Here is an 18,672-nt window from a genome sequence, read left to right as displayed (position 1 = left end):
TGCAAGGGTGCCCTAGCTGAACCTTTGGTCATGTACCCACTTCCCCAACTTACCTCTAGCACAGCATGTCCTCCTATCAGCAGAAGTGGCTCCAGAACAGTGCATTTCTCGTTGGTGGTATTAGTGCTGGCACAGCTCCTCTCTGGGCCTCATGCCCCCAAAACTTTGGCGCTCTAGGCGATAACCTAGTTTGCCTAATGGAAGAACCAGCCTGGTCTCTACTGCCAATTCCCAACTCCATACTTTACCCTTTGCTGCACTGTATGTTGGTGCATTGTGCTCTCTCTAGTCTTATTCAAATCGAGTCTAAAAACCCACCTTTTTGAGACTACTTTTAAATCTTAACTCTTGATTTTCCTGCTCACAGCTCTATTGGTTTTACCTATTTTCTTAATAAATGAAATTCTCAATCTCGTCTTGTCTGTTTTTCTTAATTGGTCTGTAAGCTTTATGGAATAGAGACTGTTATGTGAATTTGTACAATTCTGCATACAACGAGTAGCACTACAGAAGTGATAAAATAGTAGTAGTAGTATGATGAAGGGAACAAAATTGTCAGTGACATGTGGGAGCTGTTTCATAACCAAATTGCATATGGCACCTCCATTTGCTGCAGAGGAGTATCCTCCCAATATTTTTTTCTGCCCCCTCCCCCCCCCCCTTTTTTTTTTTGCCTTTTCAGCGATAGACACCAGTGGGCCATATCTCAGAAAGATGCTTTAAACCAAAGGTCCACAGCCCTGGTCCTTCAAGGCCAAAGAAAAGGACTAGTTTTCTGGGTAAATGGATGGTGTTAATTAACCTGATTCGCAGACCAAATGTAGGCAGATATTCTTAAGGAACATTCATTGGGGATAATAGTATCTGGGACCTCGACGGACTTTTCCCGGAGACTCAGGAAATGTGGCTCAATTGCCAGGTCTCTAGGGAAACGCTGAAAAGCTCAGGGCCTGATTACTGTCTAGCCACTCCCTTTCAGAAAGGCTGCAGGTAGGGAAGATGTAAGCCTGGAGCACGCCCGCTGCAGGCAACACATGGGGTGGAACTGCAGCTGCGTGTTTGGGATTTGGGACTCAGCTGAGGGGTAGAGTAAGAGTGCATAATTTGGTGAGCTGTGCCTTATAGGAGGTAGGAGTAAAAAATGCTGGAGACGGGTAGAGAAGAAGAGAAATAATGTTGGGTCATCCTTGGAGGAGAGAAAAGTGGTGGTGGTGGTGGTAGCAGCAAAGAGAGAGTGTGTATTAGCAGGGAGGGGGTGGAACAGAGAAATATGATGGGATGAGGGTGAAAGGAATAGACTTCAGGAATAATGTAAAGAAATATTTTTTTTTACAGAGATGGTAGTAAATACATGGAACAGCCTTCCTGTGGAGATGATGGTGATAAGGCTGATATCTGAATTCAAGAAAACATGGGATAAAGAGAATATCTGAGAGTGGTAGGCATTATAAAGTTGAGCAGTTGTGTGGATGGGCAGACAAGATAGGATGTGCTGTTTCTTTGATACTATAATAAAACATTCTTTCGCAGCCCCCCCCCAGTAATCAACCTGTCAACAGCAATCTCAGAGTGATCACAACTCAAAAGTTCCCAGATATGTGGATAACGTGAAAATGAGGCCTGTTTGTGGCCCTAGAGATGTAGAACTGTATGCTTTTGCTATAAACAAAATCTAGCATCACATATTTTATCCCAGTAGATTCCATTCCAGTTTTACTTCTTTACAGGTGGGTTGTTTTTTTGGGTTTTTTTTTACAGTTCTGCATTATGTCATATTTTCCTAGCCACTGTAACAATTATTCATATATTAGCACCTGTAATTTTGGATTAGATACCATAGTATCTTTTTATTGTGGGCTAGTCAGAAGAGTTTATTGCTCTGACCTGTTCTTAGTGGAATTCTTGAGAAATTAGGATGGATGTACATTCAAAGGCATACAGATAGCAGAAATGCTCGGATGACAGGAAATCTATGTGGAGACTGATGAAAGGAATGTGGCTGCAGAGGGAATCTTATATGATATGGTTCTCTTAACAGCAGAATATTAGGAAGACCATGTATGGTCCATTTTTTTCTTTTCCTGGCCGCTTGCTATTTCAGCTTATGGATAGATGTACTAAACAAAAACAAAATGATGGTAGCCCCTTGGTGAATATGACCTGAATGTTCAGTCGGTAACTTTTTTTCCCCCTAATGAGATCAGCCTCACCAGTAGGGAAGGAATGATAGTTGCAAAGTCCTCTCATTAGAAGTAAGAATTGTCACATTAAGTTGCTTCAGATACAAATAAGAAGCAGGGAGAAATGTGACTAATGGGTATTTTAAAATGTGTGGTTGAACATAAAAGGCAATCTAGGTTATGTATGTGTGTTGTATTTCAATATGACACTGCCTACTGCTAGGGGCCAAATTCAGTGAAAACAGTTTCAATCCTCTGACAAGACTTTACACAGAAATAAGATAAAAGCAACTGACATTATGACAAAAGAGCTGAAATCCTAGAAAATGAAAATGAGAGTATTTTTCGGACAATCTTTATGCCGGTATTTCAGGAAAGGGTACTTAACTATCTATAGAATCCCATGAATATATATTTTGTTTCGGTTACCTGTATATGGACCAGCTAAGTTAAAGACAGCGTAGGCTTAAAATAGTTTCCCCACTAGCAAATAAGCAGGCCTGGCCCACACTGTATTTTCAATAACACATGGTGTGTCAGATACCTTCAGCAGAAATTTTTTTACCTTTTGAATTTTATTCCACACACGTTCTTTATTGCTCCTTTTTTCTTCAAGGCTGTCCATGGCATCTGCCATTAGTGACTGCAGCTGTGGTACCAAGATAAAAATTATCAGAGTGGAATTCACACGGAAATAACTTCTCTAAACACACAGATTAAAACCTAATTAAAAAATCATTTGTATGCTGATGATTTTATTACTTGTCTTTCACAGGAAGGAGCACTGCCATCTTGTCTTTACTAAAACCATGGCAAAAAAAATGCCATGCCAGTTATAAATGTATCGAACCACAAAAGAGATCTTTTAGAAAATGTGTACTGAAAATAGATTACATTTGTATTAGAGTATTTCATCATGTAAAACCGCCTGGATGTCCTTAACATGCTGTTGCATCAAGGTTTTCAGATTTTTCTCTAAATGCTAATGCATAATAAATTAGGCTACAATGTGAAGCAGAGGTGCATGACCATGGTCAGCCAGGGCCCTGGACAGGCCCTGATTTTCAAGGGAATTCTTCATGAATATTCGTTGGGTGTATTTGCATACGGTTGCTCTGGGGACCAGGTTCATTTGATTAACTTGGTGAGCTAGAAATCCGGACCTGTTTGCATCCCTCAAAGACCAGGGTCAGGTAGCTCGAATATAAAGACTCGACAGAGGAGAATTCAAATGCCGAAATGCTTCCAAAGGTTGCCCTGGGGACCCCATAGACAGCTGCATTTTCGGGATCTTCACCACAAATATGAATCCAAGCTATGCTCATATGTTGAGGCGCCAGTGTATGCAAAGTAATCTCATGCATGTTGATTGTGGGTATTCTGAAAACCTGCCTGGATAGGGTGGCCCCAGCACCGGTTTGGGAACCCTGACTAGCTTTTTCACTTCTTTCCTATGAAGGAATCTTCTCATAACTGAATATGACAAAGTCTTGTAGTGATATTGATCTTGCTGCTGCCTCTGTTCCAAATTGACTGCAACCCACAAAGTGAACACCAAAATGATGGCAATATTACTGATGTTCCTGAGCAACATAAATGTCTGAAAATTGGAAGAGATTAGCCTTATGACTTTTTTTTTTAACTCATTACTGCCTGGAGATTTTACTCCTGTACATCAGTTTTTGCACGCTTCTGAAGTTCACAGGATAGTAACCATTGTGTGCAACATAATCCCTCCACTGTACTGTAGGTGTGTCTCCCTCATTCTCTCTCTAGAGACTTTCAGAAATTTAAAATAAATCATTTCTGAAGATTTTATTTTATTCTTGTTACAATCACACAGATTGCAATATGGAAAATATTTAATACTTTCACGGAGACTACATAAACTTGCTTACATTTCCAGGAAACTTAGCAGCTACTATATGTCACCTTTGAAATAAAGATCAAATATCTACATTAAAATAACTCAATAATTCAAGAAACTAGAATATGCAACCATTTTGATTAAATTTCTTAAAATTTCTAATTTAGGGATCCTTTGTTTCAATCTAAAAGTATGGTATTAATGCCCTGAAGACTATAATAATTTCTTTGCAGGAAGATACTGGCCAACAGTTATCAGTTCAGTCCTTGGGACTACCACAGTTCAGAATGTTCTCAATGAATATGCTTGAAATATTTGCATATACTGGGTCACCACTGCCCAAGTGTACTGTATATTCACTGTGGTTATGCTGAAAACCAGACTGACTAGGGTGCGCTCAAGGACTGGACTGAGTCCCATTACCGTCGGCGATAACAAGCAGAGGAGTTTTGGAGCTGGAACGCTACAGGAATATTTCAGTTAGAGTGAATGTTTCACCCCTTCCAACAGCCGGTTACCACCTTATCCCGTCGACCAAACAGGCTGACCCACTCCTGGTTTTGCCCCATTGTTCTCATGGAGAGGCGGTTCTGATTTCCCTAAGTAGGATTCCACTTACATGCACTGCGATGAGACAGCACCAGGAATAGAACTTCAGCTTGACCTGAGTAAGGTGGCAACCCTGCCATAGCAGGCACCACACCTTTCCCCCATTTTCTATCTGAACCCCCGCTCTCTTTTTACAATCAATCAATTTTGTTTTTATTGGTACATATTCATTATTAATCAAAAAACACAATCTCACTCTAATCACAAACACCCAACTGGTTGTAAGTTATGATGTGCAAATGGCCCTCCGTTTGTAGTAGCTGGGGTTTAAAAGATCAAAAAAGTGATGTTTTCAATGTGTGGGCCTGTGCTTTGGAATTCAACACCATTGGACATCGGGCTGGAGATGAATTACTTGTCATTTAGAAAAAAAAAGTTAAGGCATGGTTTTTTCCAAGATTGGACTGGATCTGATTGCTCTGTTTAGTTTTTATGCCCTTTGGGACTGTGCTATGTGATTTTAAATTGTTTTGATTTTTGATATTTATTATGTTTAAAACCGTTCTGATCATTTTTTTCTGTATGTGCGATATAAAAATGTCTGGAAATAAATATGAAGAAGAGTGGCATTGAATGATTGATTTTCATACTTTTGCTCATACACCAAGACTGCATAATTTTATTGTATGACACATCTATTCAGGTGCTTATAGGTGTAATCATTGGTCATAGGTGTAGCGATGTTTAAGGATGTTGTTTACATTTTTTTTTCTTGTCAAAAACTGTACAGATAAACGTGTTTACATATCATGAATCTTCTGAAAAATACCCGGCACTGCAGTGTTTCGAATAATATATTCTGCTTCAGCAGAATACTCTTATGCTGGAGCCAGACAAGAGACAGATAATTCAGCGCATGCACTAAGACCAAAGTATAAGACAACAGCTCATGTTCAGCTTAGTGCATGCGCTGAATTATGTCTCCTATTGGGTTCCAGCACAGGAGTTATGCAAAACTCTGCAGTGTTGGGTATTTTCAGAAGTTTCATAGCAAAGAATGCTAAAGCAAAAGATCAATGAATTTGTGTGGGTGTAGTAAATGCACCAATTTTGCTTGCAATGAAAATTTCTGAGGACATTCTTGAACATCACACCTCTGACCAATGATTACAACTATAAGCACCTGAGCAGACACAAGTCCTGCAATAAAATTAGCAGTCTTGGTGCAAGAGCAAATGTATGAAGGTCATTCACCATCACTGTTCTTTAGATTTATACAATTAATTAATCATGCAATAAAAGCAAATTTTTAACATTTCTGTAGGTAAACTAACGGGGTTTTTGATTGCCAGCTCGCAAAGCTGGCAAACTTGCATGCACTGTTCTACAATGCAAGTGATTTTGCACGCATTAAGAAGTGGAACAGCATTGTGTGGTTTTGTATAAATCAAAACAACTTCTGGTGTGTCAGACAGAAAAATTACCCAAAGAGAAAGCAGGCACAATCCTCTGCAGGTAATTTATCAGGGGCCAGTAATGGAAGAAAAACTGTATATCCTTTGGCTTTCCTCTGTGGTAAACCCCCATGGGTTAAAATTGTGTGGGGTTTGCATTTATTCTTTTTCTCTATTAGCGTAGGAGCTGCGGCTACTGGAACATTAATACTCCGTATCATGGCAGCCCTTTTTCTTTCTTAATTAACAGCCTAACAATTCAAAATGTGTCCCCTTTCTCAACTGCTCTTTAATTCCCATTCCCTCAATCTCTTTCCTGGAGCAGTAAGCCATCGGGAAGCTGTCTACAAACTGTCCATCCCTCTCTTCCTCCATCCATCCCTCTCTTCCTCCATCCATCCCTCTCTTCCTCCATCTATCCCTTACGATTGCCTTCCTAATTTTGTAATAGCAAGAGATCTTCGAACTTGGATAAGGCTGTGTGCCTTTGTGTAGATACTTTGAAAAGTAATTTTTAAGATGATATCTTTCTGATCTACATGACTAATATTCCTTATTTTGCCATTGGTAAGTTTGTATTTACAGAGGCAGTGGCATTCTAGGAGAGTTGTAGGAAGCGTGTTGAACACTGATGCTTGCATTAATAATCCCACTGCAACCTGGCTTTCAGAGTTTCATCCTTTGCGCTCCTAGCACCTCCTCAACTGAAGCTGCAGCCAGCATTTTAAATCCTCTCTGAATTCTTCCATGCTTTAAGAATGACTTACTGCAGTATTGTTTAGAATGCATCTTATTTTCTTGGTTTGCTGCTTGTAAAAGGTCAAAACAAAGTATTTGAGAAGAGAAAAAAAAAAAGCCTACCAGTTCAGCATCCTGTTGACTGATATCCTGTAGATATGGAATCGTCGCTAGTTCAGCCATCGCTTGATTAATCACCTGGGACTCTTCTTTTCCTCGCTGCGACTGACTGAGAAAGCTGGCGTACTGCAGCTTCTCGATCACACCTGAACATGCAGAGAAACTCCCCTGTCCTCTCAGCAAAAGCAAACATGTTAGAGTGGTGTAGGAAAGAGATAGACTTGTCCCCCAGAGCCCTGTAGCAGGAGCCTAGCACTACTGCCTCAGACCTCCATCGCATTAGGACTGACAGAACACAGTAAGGGAACGCTTCTGGGAATGGTAGTTTAATATTCATCCACCAAGCTTTTCCTATGCTTATTGTTATTAGTCAAACTAGCCCACTGCAGCAAGACAAAAGTAAGACTGGTATTGCTACAGTAGGCCTTGAAGTTAGGAAAGTGATATTAGAGATAATGATTTTCATAAATCCTTTCAGTTTTTGTTTGACTGCTATCCCTAAATACAAGCTCCACTTCCACTGCAGAAGTCAGCATGTTAGCAGGTTTGGTTTTCATTAAATATCGCAAATGAATATGCATGGGAAAGTTTGCATAAACTAAATTAAATTTGTATATTTTTTTAGTTTGATATTGTAACTGGTGCCTGGCATGCCTGGAACTGGAATCATCTTTATCTACAACCAGTAGCATTTCAGAATTCTACAAAATTGCCCTGGTGTACCCTGCAGCCAGTCTGGGTTTCAGGATATTTGCAATTAATATGCATAAATTTGCATATATTTGAGATTCAGTATATGCAAATTTATCATATGCTTATTCATTGTGAATATCCCTGAAATCTAGCTGTGGGTTTGGGAAGCCCTATTCTATGTTGTGAACAGTAATATGTGTCCAACTTTATACTAAATAAACCAGCAGTTCCCAAACTTGTCCTAAAATTCATCACATGCATATTCATTGAAGACATCCAGAAAAACTTGACTGATGGTAGGGGTCAATAGGACAGACCTGGGAAACATTAAAATGAAGTTTATTTTGAGTTATTTATCAAAATTCTTTTAAACAAAATGATACAGAATTATCATGGTTGTACAAAAGGGTTCCCATATGGCTCCATGCCATAAGGGCAAGCTAATCTATCTCTGGTTGTATCCTATGATACATATGGCCTAATAACGCTGCTTTTCTTAACAACATCAAAACTCCAAATCCCTGCATGCAAAGAGGTAAAGACAGAACTGAATTGGTCTGTTCATTATGACAGATCCACTTGGCAACCCTACTGCACTATGACATAACCTGAAATTGGTCTAGTCCAGTGATTCTCAACTGGTCCTTGGAGGACCTTCCAGCCGGTCTAGCAGTCAAGATATATATATATAATGAATGTGTATGAAACCACTGCTCATTTGTACACTCAGTCATTAACAGTCTTGAAACATGCCCTTTGTAGATCCAAGGCCATGTTGTGAAAACACTACTGCTGAAAATCTTGAGGCCTATTGACTTCAATTATTGCTATGTGGAGCTGTAGTAAATTCAGCTAATAAATTGTACATTTGTAATTAGAGCCTATGGAAACAGCTCTAGAATACTATTTAACACTGTTAAGCAGCTTGTCAGACAATCTTCTAAATCCAATTTTCTTCCTGCAAGTTCCTCATGAGAACTTTGTGATTTATTTGCTAATTTCTTTATATCTAAAATTGCTAATCTTTGTGCTTCTTTCCCTGCAAACATCCTCATGCCTCTGAATAATGATAACACTGACCAACAATGTTGGGATGAATTTGAATATGTCTTACAATCCAAAATTTTGCAAAGTATTAGTAATTTAAGTTCATCAACATATCCTCTTAACCCTTGCTCGATTTCCCTCCTCAGAATTACTCGCAATGACATTGTACCCATTGCAAAAATTGTGAACCTATCACTCTCCACTGATAATCCTCCCTCTTCATTAAAGCATGCCTCAGTTTGACCCATCCTAAAGAAGCCATCTGACTTTTCAAATTTCCATCCCATATCATCCCTTCCATTTTTATAAAAAATTATCGAGTCTATGGTGCTGAAACAGCTTTCCCAATTCCTTCACAACAATTCCATCATTGGCCTGGATTGGCCACTGTTGGAAACAGGATGCTGGGCTTGATGGACCCTTGGTCTGACCCAGTATGGCATTTTCTTATGTTCTTATGTTCTTATGATCAATATCCATTTGGATTTAGATAATTCCATAACACAGAAATCTTACTTCTATCCAGAACCGACACTATAATCTGAGGCTTTGAATCGGGAATTTCTTACATGCTAATTCTATTAGACATTACAACTTCATTCAATACCATTAACACTAATATTCTTTTCATGTGCTTAGCTGACTGATATCTCTGGTTCAGTACTTCCATGGTTTAAATCATATCTCATCTGACTGAATACAACAGTTTCAAATAGCCTCATCTACCTCCTACTGGTACCACATCTCCACTTGGGTACCTTAAGTCTTGGCTTTGTCAGTAGCACTATTTAATGTCTATCTCATACCACTTTTTCTATTCTATGCTAGGTCTATCATACAGGTTGTGTGCTGAAGACATCGGGTTCTATTTCCTGTTAAAAATCCACCTGGTCTACCATATCTCATTTTGCCTCTCTATATATTTCCATCATCAGAAGTTGACTTTCCCAAAATATATTGTCTGTCAATCTCAATAAAACTGAAATCATAATTCTAGGTAGCCCATCAGTCTATTAATTCCCTGAAAATTTCTCCCTGCAATGTTTGATAACACTGTTGTGGCGTCTCAGTTTAGTGGACCCTTGGGCCGACCTGTCAGAGACTGGGAGAAGGTGTTCAGTGTCTCTAGTAATCCACAGGTCAGGAGGCAGATGTCAGGCAGGACGTGGATGGTGCTCTTCACCCTGGAAGCTGGTGCTCCCCCGGGAGGAGCCCGTAGGAGCCCAGCCGCTGGGACTTAGGTGAGGTTTCACCCCTGGAAGCTGAAGCCCCCCCCGGAGGAGCCCGTAGAGGCCCAGCCTCTGGGACTTAGGCGAGTAGACAGGAGAACTGGACGGGAACTGGAACCAGACAAGAACAGCGGACAACGCTGTAGCAAAGGACGGGAACTGGAACCAGGCAGGAACTGTAGCAAGACTCGGGTACTGGAACCAGGCAGGAACTGTAGCAAGCAAGCAGGATCCAGGCAGGTACTGTAGCAAGCAGGCAGGAACGGAGCGAGTTCCAAAGTGACCCACTCCGGGGCACGGAGCAACTGGGAACCGGATGGTAACCCCGTTGCAAGGCAAGGACTGAAGGTCTGCAGCTGGCTTATCAAGGCCGCGGCATCTGATGTCAGGAATTGGGCGGAGTCACCACTAGCGGGAAAAGGCCGAGATAAGCGCCCAAGTAGCGCGTGCGCGCGCGCCTAGAGGCAGGGCATCCACAGGAGGCTTCCTGATGGCATGGTCCCCGCGGGGACGCTGCCAAACAGGCCGCAAACAACGCCAGCAAAAGCGGGAACAGGTCCAGGAACACGGAGGTAAGGGTCTTGTCGCAGTGCTCACGGCCAGAACCGTAACAGTACCCCCCCCCCCCTTATGCCCCCTCTTAGCAGGTCCAGGCTTACTTGGGTGATCCAGATGAAATTGCCGTAACAAGTCCTTGTCGAGGATATTACGGGCAGGTTCCCATGAGTTATCCTCGGGTTCACAGCCCTCCCAGGCTGGATCCAATGGTTCGGGAGCCTGGGAGTGATATCTGGACAGAACAAGAGGCTTCAACAATGACACGTGGAAAGCATTATGTATGTGCATGGAGGAGGGAAGGTGTAACCGGTAAGAGACTGCTCCCACTCGTTCGGCGACTCGGAATGGCCCACAGAATCTCGGGCCTAGTCTTCGAGATGGGATCCGTAGCTGTAGATTCTTAGTACTAAGCTAGACGCGGTCTCCAGGCAGGAAGATAGCGCTGGCTGATGATGTCAATCTGCCCATTTCTTGGCAGACTGGGCGGCTTTATGTAACTTCCCCTGGATAGAAGTCCATAAGGATAAGAGCTGGCGGGCTGAGAGTTGCACTGCTGGGAGTGCACTGGGTTCAAGTGAAGGCAAGGGTGGTCGCTTTCCATAGACAATGAGGAAAGGCGAACTTCCAGTAGCGGTATGCGTATGGTTATTATACGAGAACTCCACCCACGGGAGTAACTTGGCCCAATTATCTTGTCGTTCATTTACAAAAGAGCGGAGAAAAGTCTTTAAGGTTCGATTAGTTTGTTCCATTTGCCCATTACTCTGAGGGTGGAACGCAGACGAGAGACTAAGTTGCACGCTGAAACGTTTGCAAAGTGCCTTCCAATATCGAGCGGTAAACTGTGGACCTTGGTCTGAGACTATATCCTGCGGAAGGCCGTGAAGTCTAAAGATATGCTGCACGAAGAGATTGGCTAGGTCTGGTGCTGAAGGCAACTTTGGCAGGGGGACGAAGTGCGCCATCTTGGAGAATCGGCCTACGGTCACCCAAATGACCGAATTCCCATCTGAAGCTGGGAGATCCACAATGAAGTCGGTGGAGATGTGAGTTCACGGCTCCACTGGAATGGGCAATGGCTGTAACAGGCCTCTGGGCTTCCCGGTGAGTGACTTCTGTATGGCGCAGGTTGGGCAAGAGCCCACAAAAGCTTGGACATCCTGTCTCACCGTCAGCCACCAATAAAATCGATTTAGCAGGTCCAAAGTCCCCTTACGGCCGGAATGGCCACCTGTAAGGGAGACATTTATTTATTTTATTTCTTTTATATACCGACATTCGATCGAGATATCACATCGGTTTCCAGGTAACAGAGAGAATAGGGCCCAGGAGAGGTAACAGAGAGAATAGAGCCCAGGAGAGGACTGCTCTGCGGGAGCGGGGTCCGACGAAGGTCTTCCCTTGGGAGGACACCTCTGTTGCCGCGAGGCTCACCTTTACGGGGTCCAGGATATACTGCGGAGTGTCCGGGGTCTCTTCAACTTCAGAAGAGCATGAAAGCGCATCGGCTCGAACATTCTTGAAACCGGGTCGGTAACGTAACGTAAAATTAAACCGATCAAAGAACAGCGACCACCGGGCTTGCCTTGGGTTCAGGCGCTGGGCCTGCTTCAGAAATGCTAAGTTCTTGTGGTCGGTGTAGATTGTAACCGGGAGGTTGGCCCCCTCCAACCACTGTCTCTACTCCTCCAAGGCTAGTTTCACGGCTAGCAACTTTTTATCGCCAATACAGTAGTTGCTTTCAGCCACTTTCTCGGGATCCATTTGGAAGCCAGCTGCCGAGACAATGTAACCTAGGAAAAGCAGGGACGTCTTCTCGAAACTGCACTTTTCCAGTTTCGCGTACAGGCCATGCTCCCTAAGAATCTGGAGCACTTGACGGACATGCTGACGATGTGTAGGCAGGTCCTGGGAGAAGATTAGAACGTTGTTGAGGTAGACAATTACGCAGGTGTTCAGAAGATCCCGTAACTACTCATTCATAAGGTGCTGGAACACCGCTGGAGCATTACATAAGCCAAAAGGCATCACAAGATATTCGTAATGCCCGTCTCTGGTATTAAAAGCGGTTTTCCACTCGTCTCCGGGACAAATTCTGACAAGGTTGTAAGCACCTCGTAAGTCCAACTTTGTAAAAATCTTCACTCCCTGGAGCCTATCAAAGAGCTCCGGAATTAGCAGAAGTGGGTAACTGTCCCGTTTGGTAATGGAGTTAAGGCCTCGATAGTCCATACATGGCCTCAGAGAGCCGTCCTTCTTGCTGACAAAGAAGAAGCCTGCCCCTGCAGACAACTTGGACGGGCGAATAAACCCCCTCGGCCAGGTTTTCTGAAATATACTCGGACGTGGCCTGGGTTTCAGGCAGTGACAAGGGGTATACCCTTCCACGTGGAGGCATAGATCCAGGTAGCAGGTCAATAGCACAGTCGTATGGACGGTGCTGCGGAAGGATCTCCGCCTTGGTTTTAGAAAAAACATCCGTGAAGTCCTCATAAGGTGCCGGAGGGCTGAGGGCAGAGTGCATCAACAGGAGTCCGGGAGTCTTCGGCACCTTTATGCAATTAGCAAGACAGAAGGGGCTCCACTTAACGATTTGTAGAGTATCCCACTGGATCATGGGCGAGTGCTTCTGTAGCCACGGCAACACTAGCACCACGGGGTGGACAGCCTTCTCCAACACTAAGAAGGCTATCTCCTCCGTATGGATCGCCCCGGTGCGGACAGTAATGGGTGTCATGCACTTCACTATAGGTCCGGGAAGGAGTGTCCCCTGGATGGAGGTAATTCGCAGCGGGACCTCCCGTCTATGCGTAGGAATTTGCAACTGGGAGACCAAGTCTTGTAAGATAAAATTACCCCCTGCTCCGGAATCCAGGAACGCGATCGTCTCAATGGATCCTCCAGGGTACTCCAAGGTAACAGGCACGGAACATTGAGGAGCTGTCGCACAGCCTAGGAGGAGCTCCTCCCGATCTCCCAGGCTTTGGCGTTTTCCGCACGCTCCTGGCAGTGTGCCAAGAAGTGGCCCTTCTGGCCACAATACAAGCACAACTTCAAGGAACGGCGTCGTTGTCTCCTTTCAGGAGAGAGAGGAGCACGTCCCAGCTGCATTGGCTCGCAGGAGGGAACGTCTGGGTGAGAAGTCTTAGGAGAAGACACAGGTCTCGCGGAGGCTGAAGCGGGACTGTGGCGGGAGGAGTGCTGCTTCTTGGCCCTTTGTTGTAGGCGGCAATCAATGCGGGCAGCCATCTCTATCAAGGCATTGAGGTCCTCCGGCAAATCTCGAGCAGCAATTTTGTCTTTAATACGCCCGGAAAGACCCTCCAGGAAGATGGCCTTAAGACTTCCATCTTGCCAACCTACTTCTTGGGCTAAAGTCCGAATCTCCATAGCATAATCTGCCAAGGAGCGAGCCCCCTGATGGAGCTGTAACAATTCGGATGTAGCCGTAGCTACTCTGCAGGCTCATCAAAAGCCTGTCTAAATTTTGAGAAGAACTGTTGTAAGTCCACCAGCGAGGAATCATTATGTTCCCAGAGAGGGGAGGCCCAAATCAAGGCCTTCCTATCAAGCAGGGAGAGGATATAGGCTACCTTCACCGCATCCGTAGGGAACTGCCGGGGCAGCAGGGAGAACCGTATGAAACATTGGTTCAAGAAGCCGCGGCAGGTCCAATTATCCCTAGCGTAGTGAGAGGGTGCTGGCAGCTGCATCACTGAGGAATCTGGGGCCTCAGGTGCTGGTTCAGAGGCGGACGGGGCCCTAGCATCCAAGTGGGCTGTTAACTCCCCTACAGAACCAGTAAGGGCCTCAAGGTACTGTTGTTGATACTGCAGCTGCTGGGCCAACCCTGGGAGATCCAAGGGGGCAGACGCATCCGCCGAGTCCATGGCCTTGCAATCTGTTGTGGCGTCTCAGTTTAGTGGACCCTTGGGCCGAGCTGTCAGAGACTGGGAGAAGGTGTTCAGTGTCTCTAGTAATCCACAGGATGGGAGGCAGATGTCAGGCAGGATGTGGATGGTGCTCTTCACCCTGGAAGTTGGTGCTCCCCCAGGAGGAGCCCGTAGGAGCCCAGCCACTGGGACTTAGGCGAGTAGTCGGGAGAACTGGACGGGAACTGGAACCAGACAAGAACAGCGGACAACACTGTAGCAAAGGATGGGAACTGGAACCAGGCAGGAACTGTAGCAAGACTCGGGTACTGGAACCAGGCAGGAACTGTAGCAAGCAAGCAGGATCCAGGCAGGTACTGTAGCAAGCAGGCAGGAATGGAGCGAGTTCCAAAGTGACCCACTCCGGGGCATGGAGCAACTGGGAACCAGATGGTAACCCCGTTGCAAGGCAAGGACTGAAGGTCTGCAGCCGGCTTATCAAGGCCACGGCGTCTGATGTCAGGAATTGGGCAGAGTCACCACTGGCGGAAACGGCCTAGATAAGCGCCCAAATAGCGTGCGCCTAGAGGCAGGGCATCCACGGGAGGCTTCCCGGCGGCACGGTCCCCGCGGGGACGCCACCGAACAGGCCGCAAACCACGCCAGCAAAAGTGGGAACAGGTCCAGGAACACGGAGGTAAGGGTCTGGTCGCGGTGCTCACGGCCAGAACCGTAACAAACACGTTACATATAGTACAGAATGTCTAAAACTTAGATGTCATTATCTATCCTTTTTTGTGTATGCAAGCACACATTAAATCAGTTCAAATCTCATTCACTAAATTAAGACTTCTTAGGCACCTTAAAGCAGATCTTGAACCCTCTGATTTCAGAATAGTTTTTCAATCCTTGGTTCTTTCTAGTATCACCTTCTGTAACTCTCTTTATTGAAGTCTCTCATAGAACACAATTAGACCCTTACAACTAAATCAAAATGCTGTTGCTTATCTACTTATTGGCTTGAATATTCACAATCACATATCCCCAGGTCACTTCATTGGTTGCCTATTCATGGCACAAACAATACAAACTGACTGTAATAATAACTAATCTCCTTAATAAGATTACCTCTTCATGGATTAGCTTGACATTAAGGATTTATGTTCCTACCACAACCCAACAAAACACAAAAGGTGGAATCGGTATAAAATGGACTTTATTGAATCTTCCACCTTTTGTGTTTTGTTGCTATCAGCCATCTTGGATCGGTTACCGGTTTGTTTTCTTGGACCTACCACAACCCTACAGGCCTATGGTCAAAATCTTAAGAACATAAGAAATTGCCATGCTGGGTCAGACCAAGGGTCCATCAAGCCCAGCATCCTGTTTCCAACAGAGGCCAAACCAGGCCACAAGAACCTGGCGAATACACAAACACCAAGAAGATCCCATGCTACTGATGCAATTAATAGGAGTGGCTATTCCCTAAGTAAACTTGATTAATAGCAGTTAATGAACTTCTCCTCCAAGAACCTATCCAAACCTTTTTTGAACCCAGCTACACTATTTATGTTTGTTTTTATATACCGGTGTTCAATCTGGAATATCACATAGGTTTACATTGTAACTGTGTTCTAAGAAGTCGAGGTCTTCTTATTTTACATTATAACTTCAAGTTAATTCTTATTTAACATTATAACTTCAAAATGAATTCTTACAGAGGAGATTAAAACTGAAATGGTAACGACAATATGTTCTACAGAGTATTTTGTCATATAACATTATATATAACATCATATAACATTATATATTTAACACTATAACTTTAATTCTGATAGAGGAAGTTAAACTGAAATGGTATCAACAATATGTTCTACAGCATATCTTGTCATATAACAAGCTGAATATTGTATTTTATATGTCCTACCGAGTGTCTTCTAGAATGACCACAAACATAATGTATCTTACAATAAATAGGATGTAGCTTTGATGGAGTAAACGGGAGCAGGAGTAGAGTTGTTTTCAGTGTTTCATCTGGAGTAGCGTGTAGAGTATTGATTGACACTGATTAGTATAAGAGTCAGAAGTATGCCATCGTGTAATCTGTAAAATGTAGGTATGATCGGGAGCTAATAATTGCAGGCATTCATGTGGAGAAGAGGTAGATGCTTGAGTGTGGGAGTGGGATTGCTGTGAATGAGAGTGTGTTATAATGGAGGAGGGGTTTTGGGGATGGAGAGGCGTGTGTTGTTGCGGTGGAGTAGGGGGGAGGGATATTAAGATGTCTAAGCGGAAGGGAGGGTCATCACTTGCAGCAGGTGGATGGGCACTAACTGACTAACCACATCCTCTGGCAACAAATTCCAGTGCTTAATTGTGCTTTGAGTGAAAAAGAATTTTCTCCGATTAGTCTTCTTAATGTACCCTCTATACCTCTTTCCCAACTGTCAACAACATGTAAAAGGGCCTTGTCTGTTGCCAGGCCAGTCCTCTGGAACTCCCTGCCCTTTTCCATGCGTCTATTGGCAGACTCTTAAGAAGTCTAAAAAAGCTCTGAAAATGTATCTATTTCAGAAGGCTTTTTCACTCCCTGCTCAGCACCCAGCTCTTATCCGATATTCTCATTACAAGGGCTACTTTAAGTGCCATTTATGGCTTACAGTAGTATATTTTTCTTGTTAAGATATATTGACCAGTAGATTGTTGCCACACATTATTCCTCTGTTGTATGTTAATTACAGTAGTATATTACATCAGAAGCAGCATGTTCATGTCTTATCTGTGTAAAATGAGTTTTGTTCTATTTTAAATTATGTATGTAATTTTATGTACCCGCCCAAACCTTGGAGAGCACAGGAAATAATTTAAAATAAATATTTAAGAAATTTCTAGACTGTCAATCACCATTTTTTGGTGGTTTACAATAATGTTTATAATCATCAAAACCAGACATATATATATATAAACTTTTATGTTTATAGTTATTTATATATATATATATATATATATATATAGTTTATAGTCTGTAAATCAATCATATTTCTTCCCCTCCCGTGTATTGTTTTCCCTGGTTTTGTTAAGGGCTACGCCCCAAAGTTAATTGTATATATCTGTTCTTTGTAAGGGCTCCGCCCAAAAGTTCTTGTTATCTGTGAACCGATGCGATGTGCGAACGGACATCGGTATAGAAGAGACGTTAAATAAATAAATAAATATATATATATATTGTAATGAGAAGTACATCCTATTGCTTAGACTAAAGGGGTGTTGAGGGAAAGAGGAAGCCAGTATAGGCAGAGCTAGGGGTGGAGGAGAGGACAACTATGGCTCCCAGAAAGCCAGGGAGAGGAAAGGAGGAGCTGAATCCGGTAGGCCCAAATAGCTGAGAAAATTCCCCAAATGGTAGCAATGGGAGGAATAGGAAAAGGTTGAAATCCTAATGAGAGTTTGTGCACACCTCTTATCCCTGACTAATCCATGACAATCTCAGGGTGACTGGAGTCTAAAGTTTCCAGGAATGGGGAGCAGGGGATAATTTTTTAACCTTAGTTATTTGGAAGTGTTTGATGTGCCTGCTGTTTTGAAATATTTTATTGAAGTTTGGAAAATTTACAAAACAATATTGTACTTGTTTAATCATTGGATATTCTATTCACCAGCTGCTTTAAAATATTTATTCTTTTTATGAGTCTGGTTTTACTATTATGATTGATGGTTTATATATCTTGATTTTATTGTTTGATGTTTAATGAGGAATGGGGATGTTTCTGTTTTTTTCCATTGTTGCACTGCATACAGAGTCTCTTGTTACAGTTTCAAATTCAGTTTTTTTCTGCATGTTTCTAGTTATTTATTGTCTCTTTTCTCTGTATTTGGTGAGGGTCTGTATATTCTGCATTTATGACTCAGGTGAGGCATTCTGCTAGCATGTAGTTTCTGTGTAGGGATCTATAACAGCTTGGCCTGTTCTGTTTTCCTAATATCAAGAGTATTGGTATTTTAGTCCTGGTGTAATATTTGCAGTGTTGCCTTTTCATAGTTAGGGTTTTTTCTGTTTGAGTGCTAGCAGTTAGTGCTGTTTTCATATGGGAGATTTACTATGTTGTAATTCAATTTACTTTAAGCTTTCTGAAGGCTGACATTCTTTACAATATTTCTAATACCATATGACTGCAGGTATCTTTTTTTGCAAAGTTTTCTGATTGGTACCAGAGCAATGCATGTAAATAATATACATGTTGTAAGTGATATTTTTACCTTAGAACACTGAATGTTTTTTCATGTAAAATCTGTTACTAAAAATGCATATTTTTTAATTATTTGTGGGAAGGGTGGGGCCAGGAGTGACACCTAATACCTTTGCAC

General features: G+C 42.9%; 1 protein-coding gene across 2 annotated transcripts in view; it reads right to left on the bottom strand.

Moving 5' to 3' along the window:
• The window catches only part of SPATA16 (spermatogenesis associated 16), a 317,457-nt gene that overhangs the window by 22,573 nt on the left and 276,212 nt on the right, over window positions 1-18,672 (bottom strand). For both annotated transcript variants that reach the window (XM_029617036.1, XM_029617037.1), the window contains 2 exons: window positions 6,912-7,076; window positions 2,746-2,829 (listed from right to left, as the gene is read on the bottom strand). In XM_029617036.1, the coding sequence (XP_029472896.1) occupies window positions 2,746-2,829; window positions 6,912-7,076 (249 nt within the window). The remainder of the gene's footprint in view (window positions 1-2,745; window positions 2,830-6,911; window positions 7,077-18,672) is intronic.

This window comes from Rhinatrema bivittatum, chromosome 9 (genome assembly GCF_901001135.1).
Source record: "Rhinatrema bivittatum chromosome 9, aRhiBiv1.1, whole genome shotgun sequence".
NCBI lineage: Eukaryota > Metazoa > Chordata > Amphibia > Gymnophiona > Rhinatrematidae > Rhinatrema > Rhinatrema bivittatum.
This window is presented reverse-complemented; position numbering and strand designations above follow the sequence as displayed.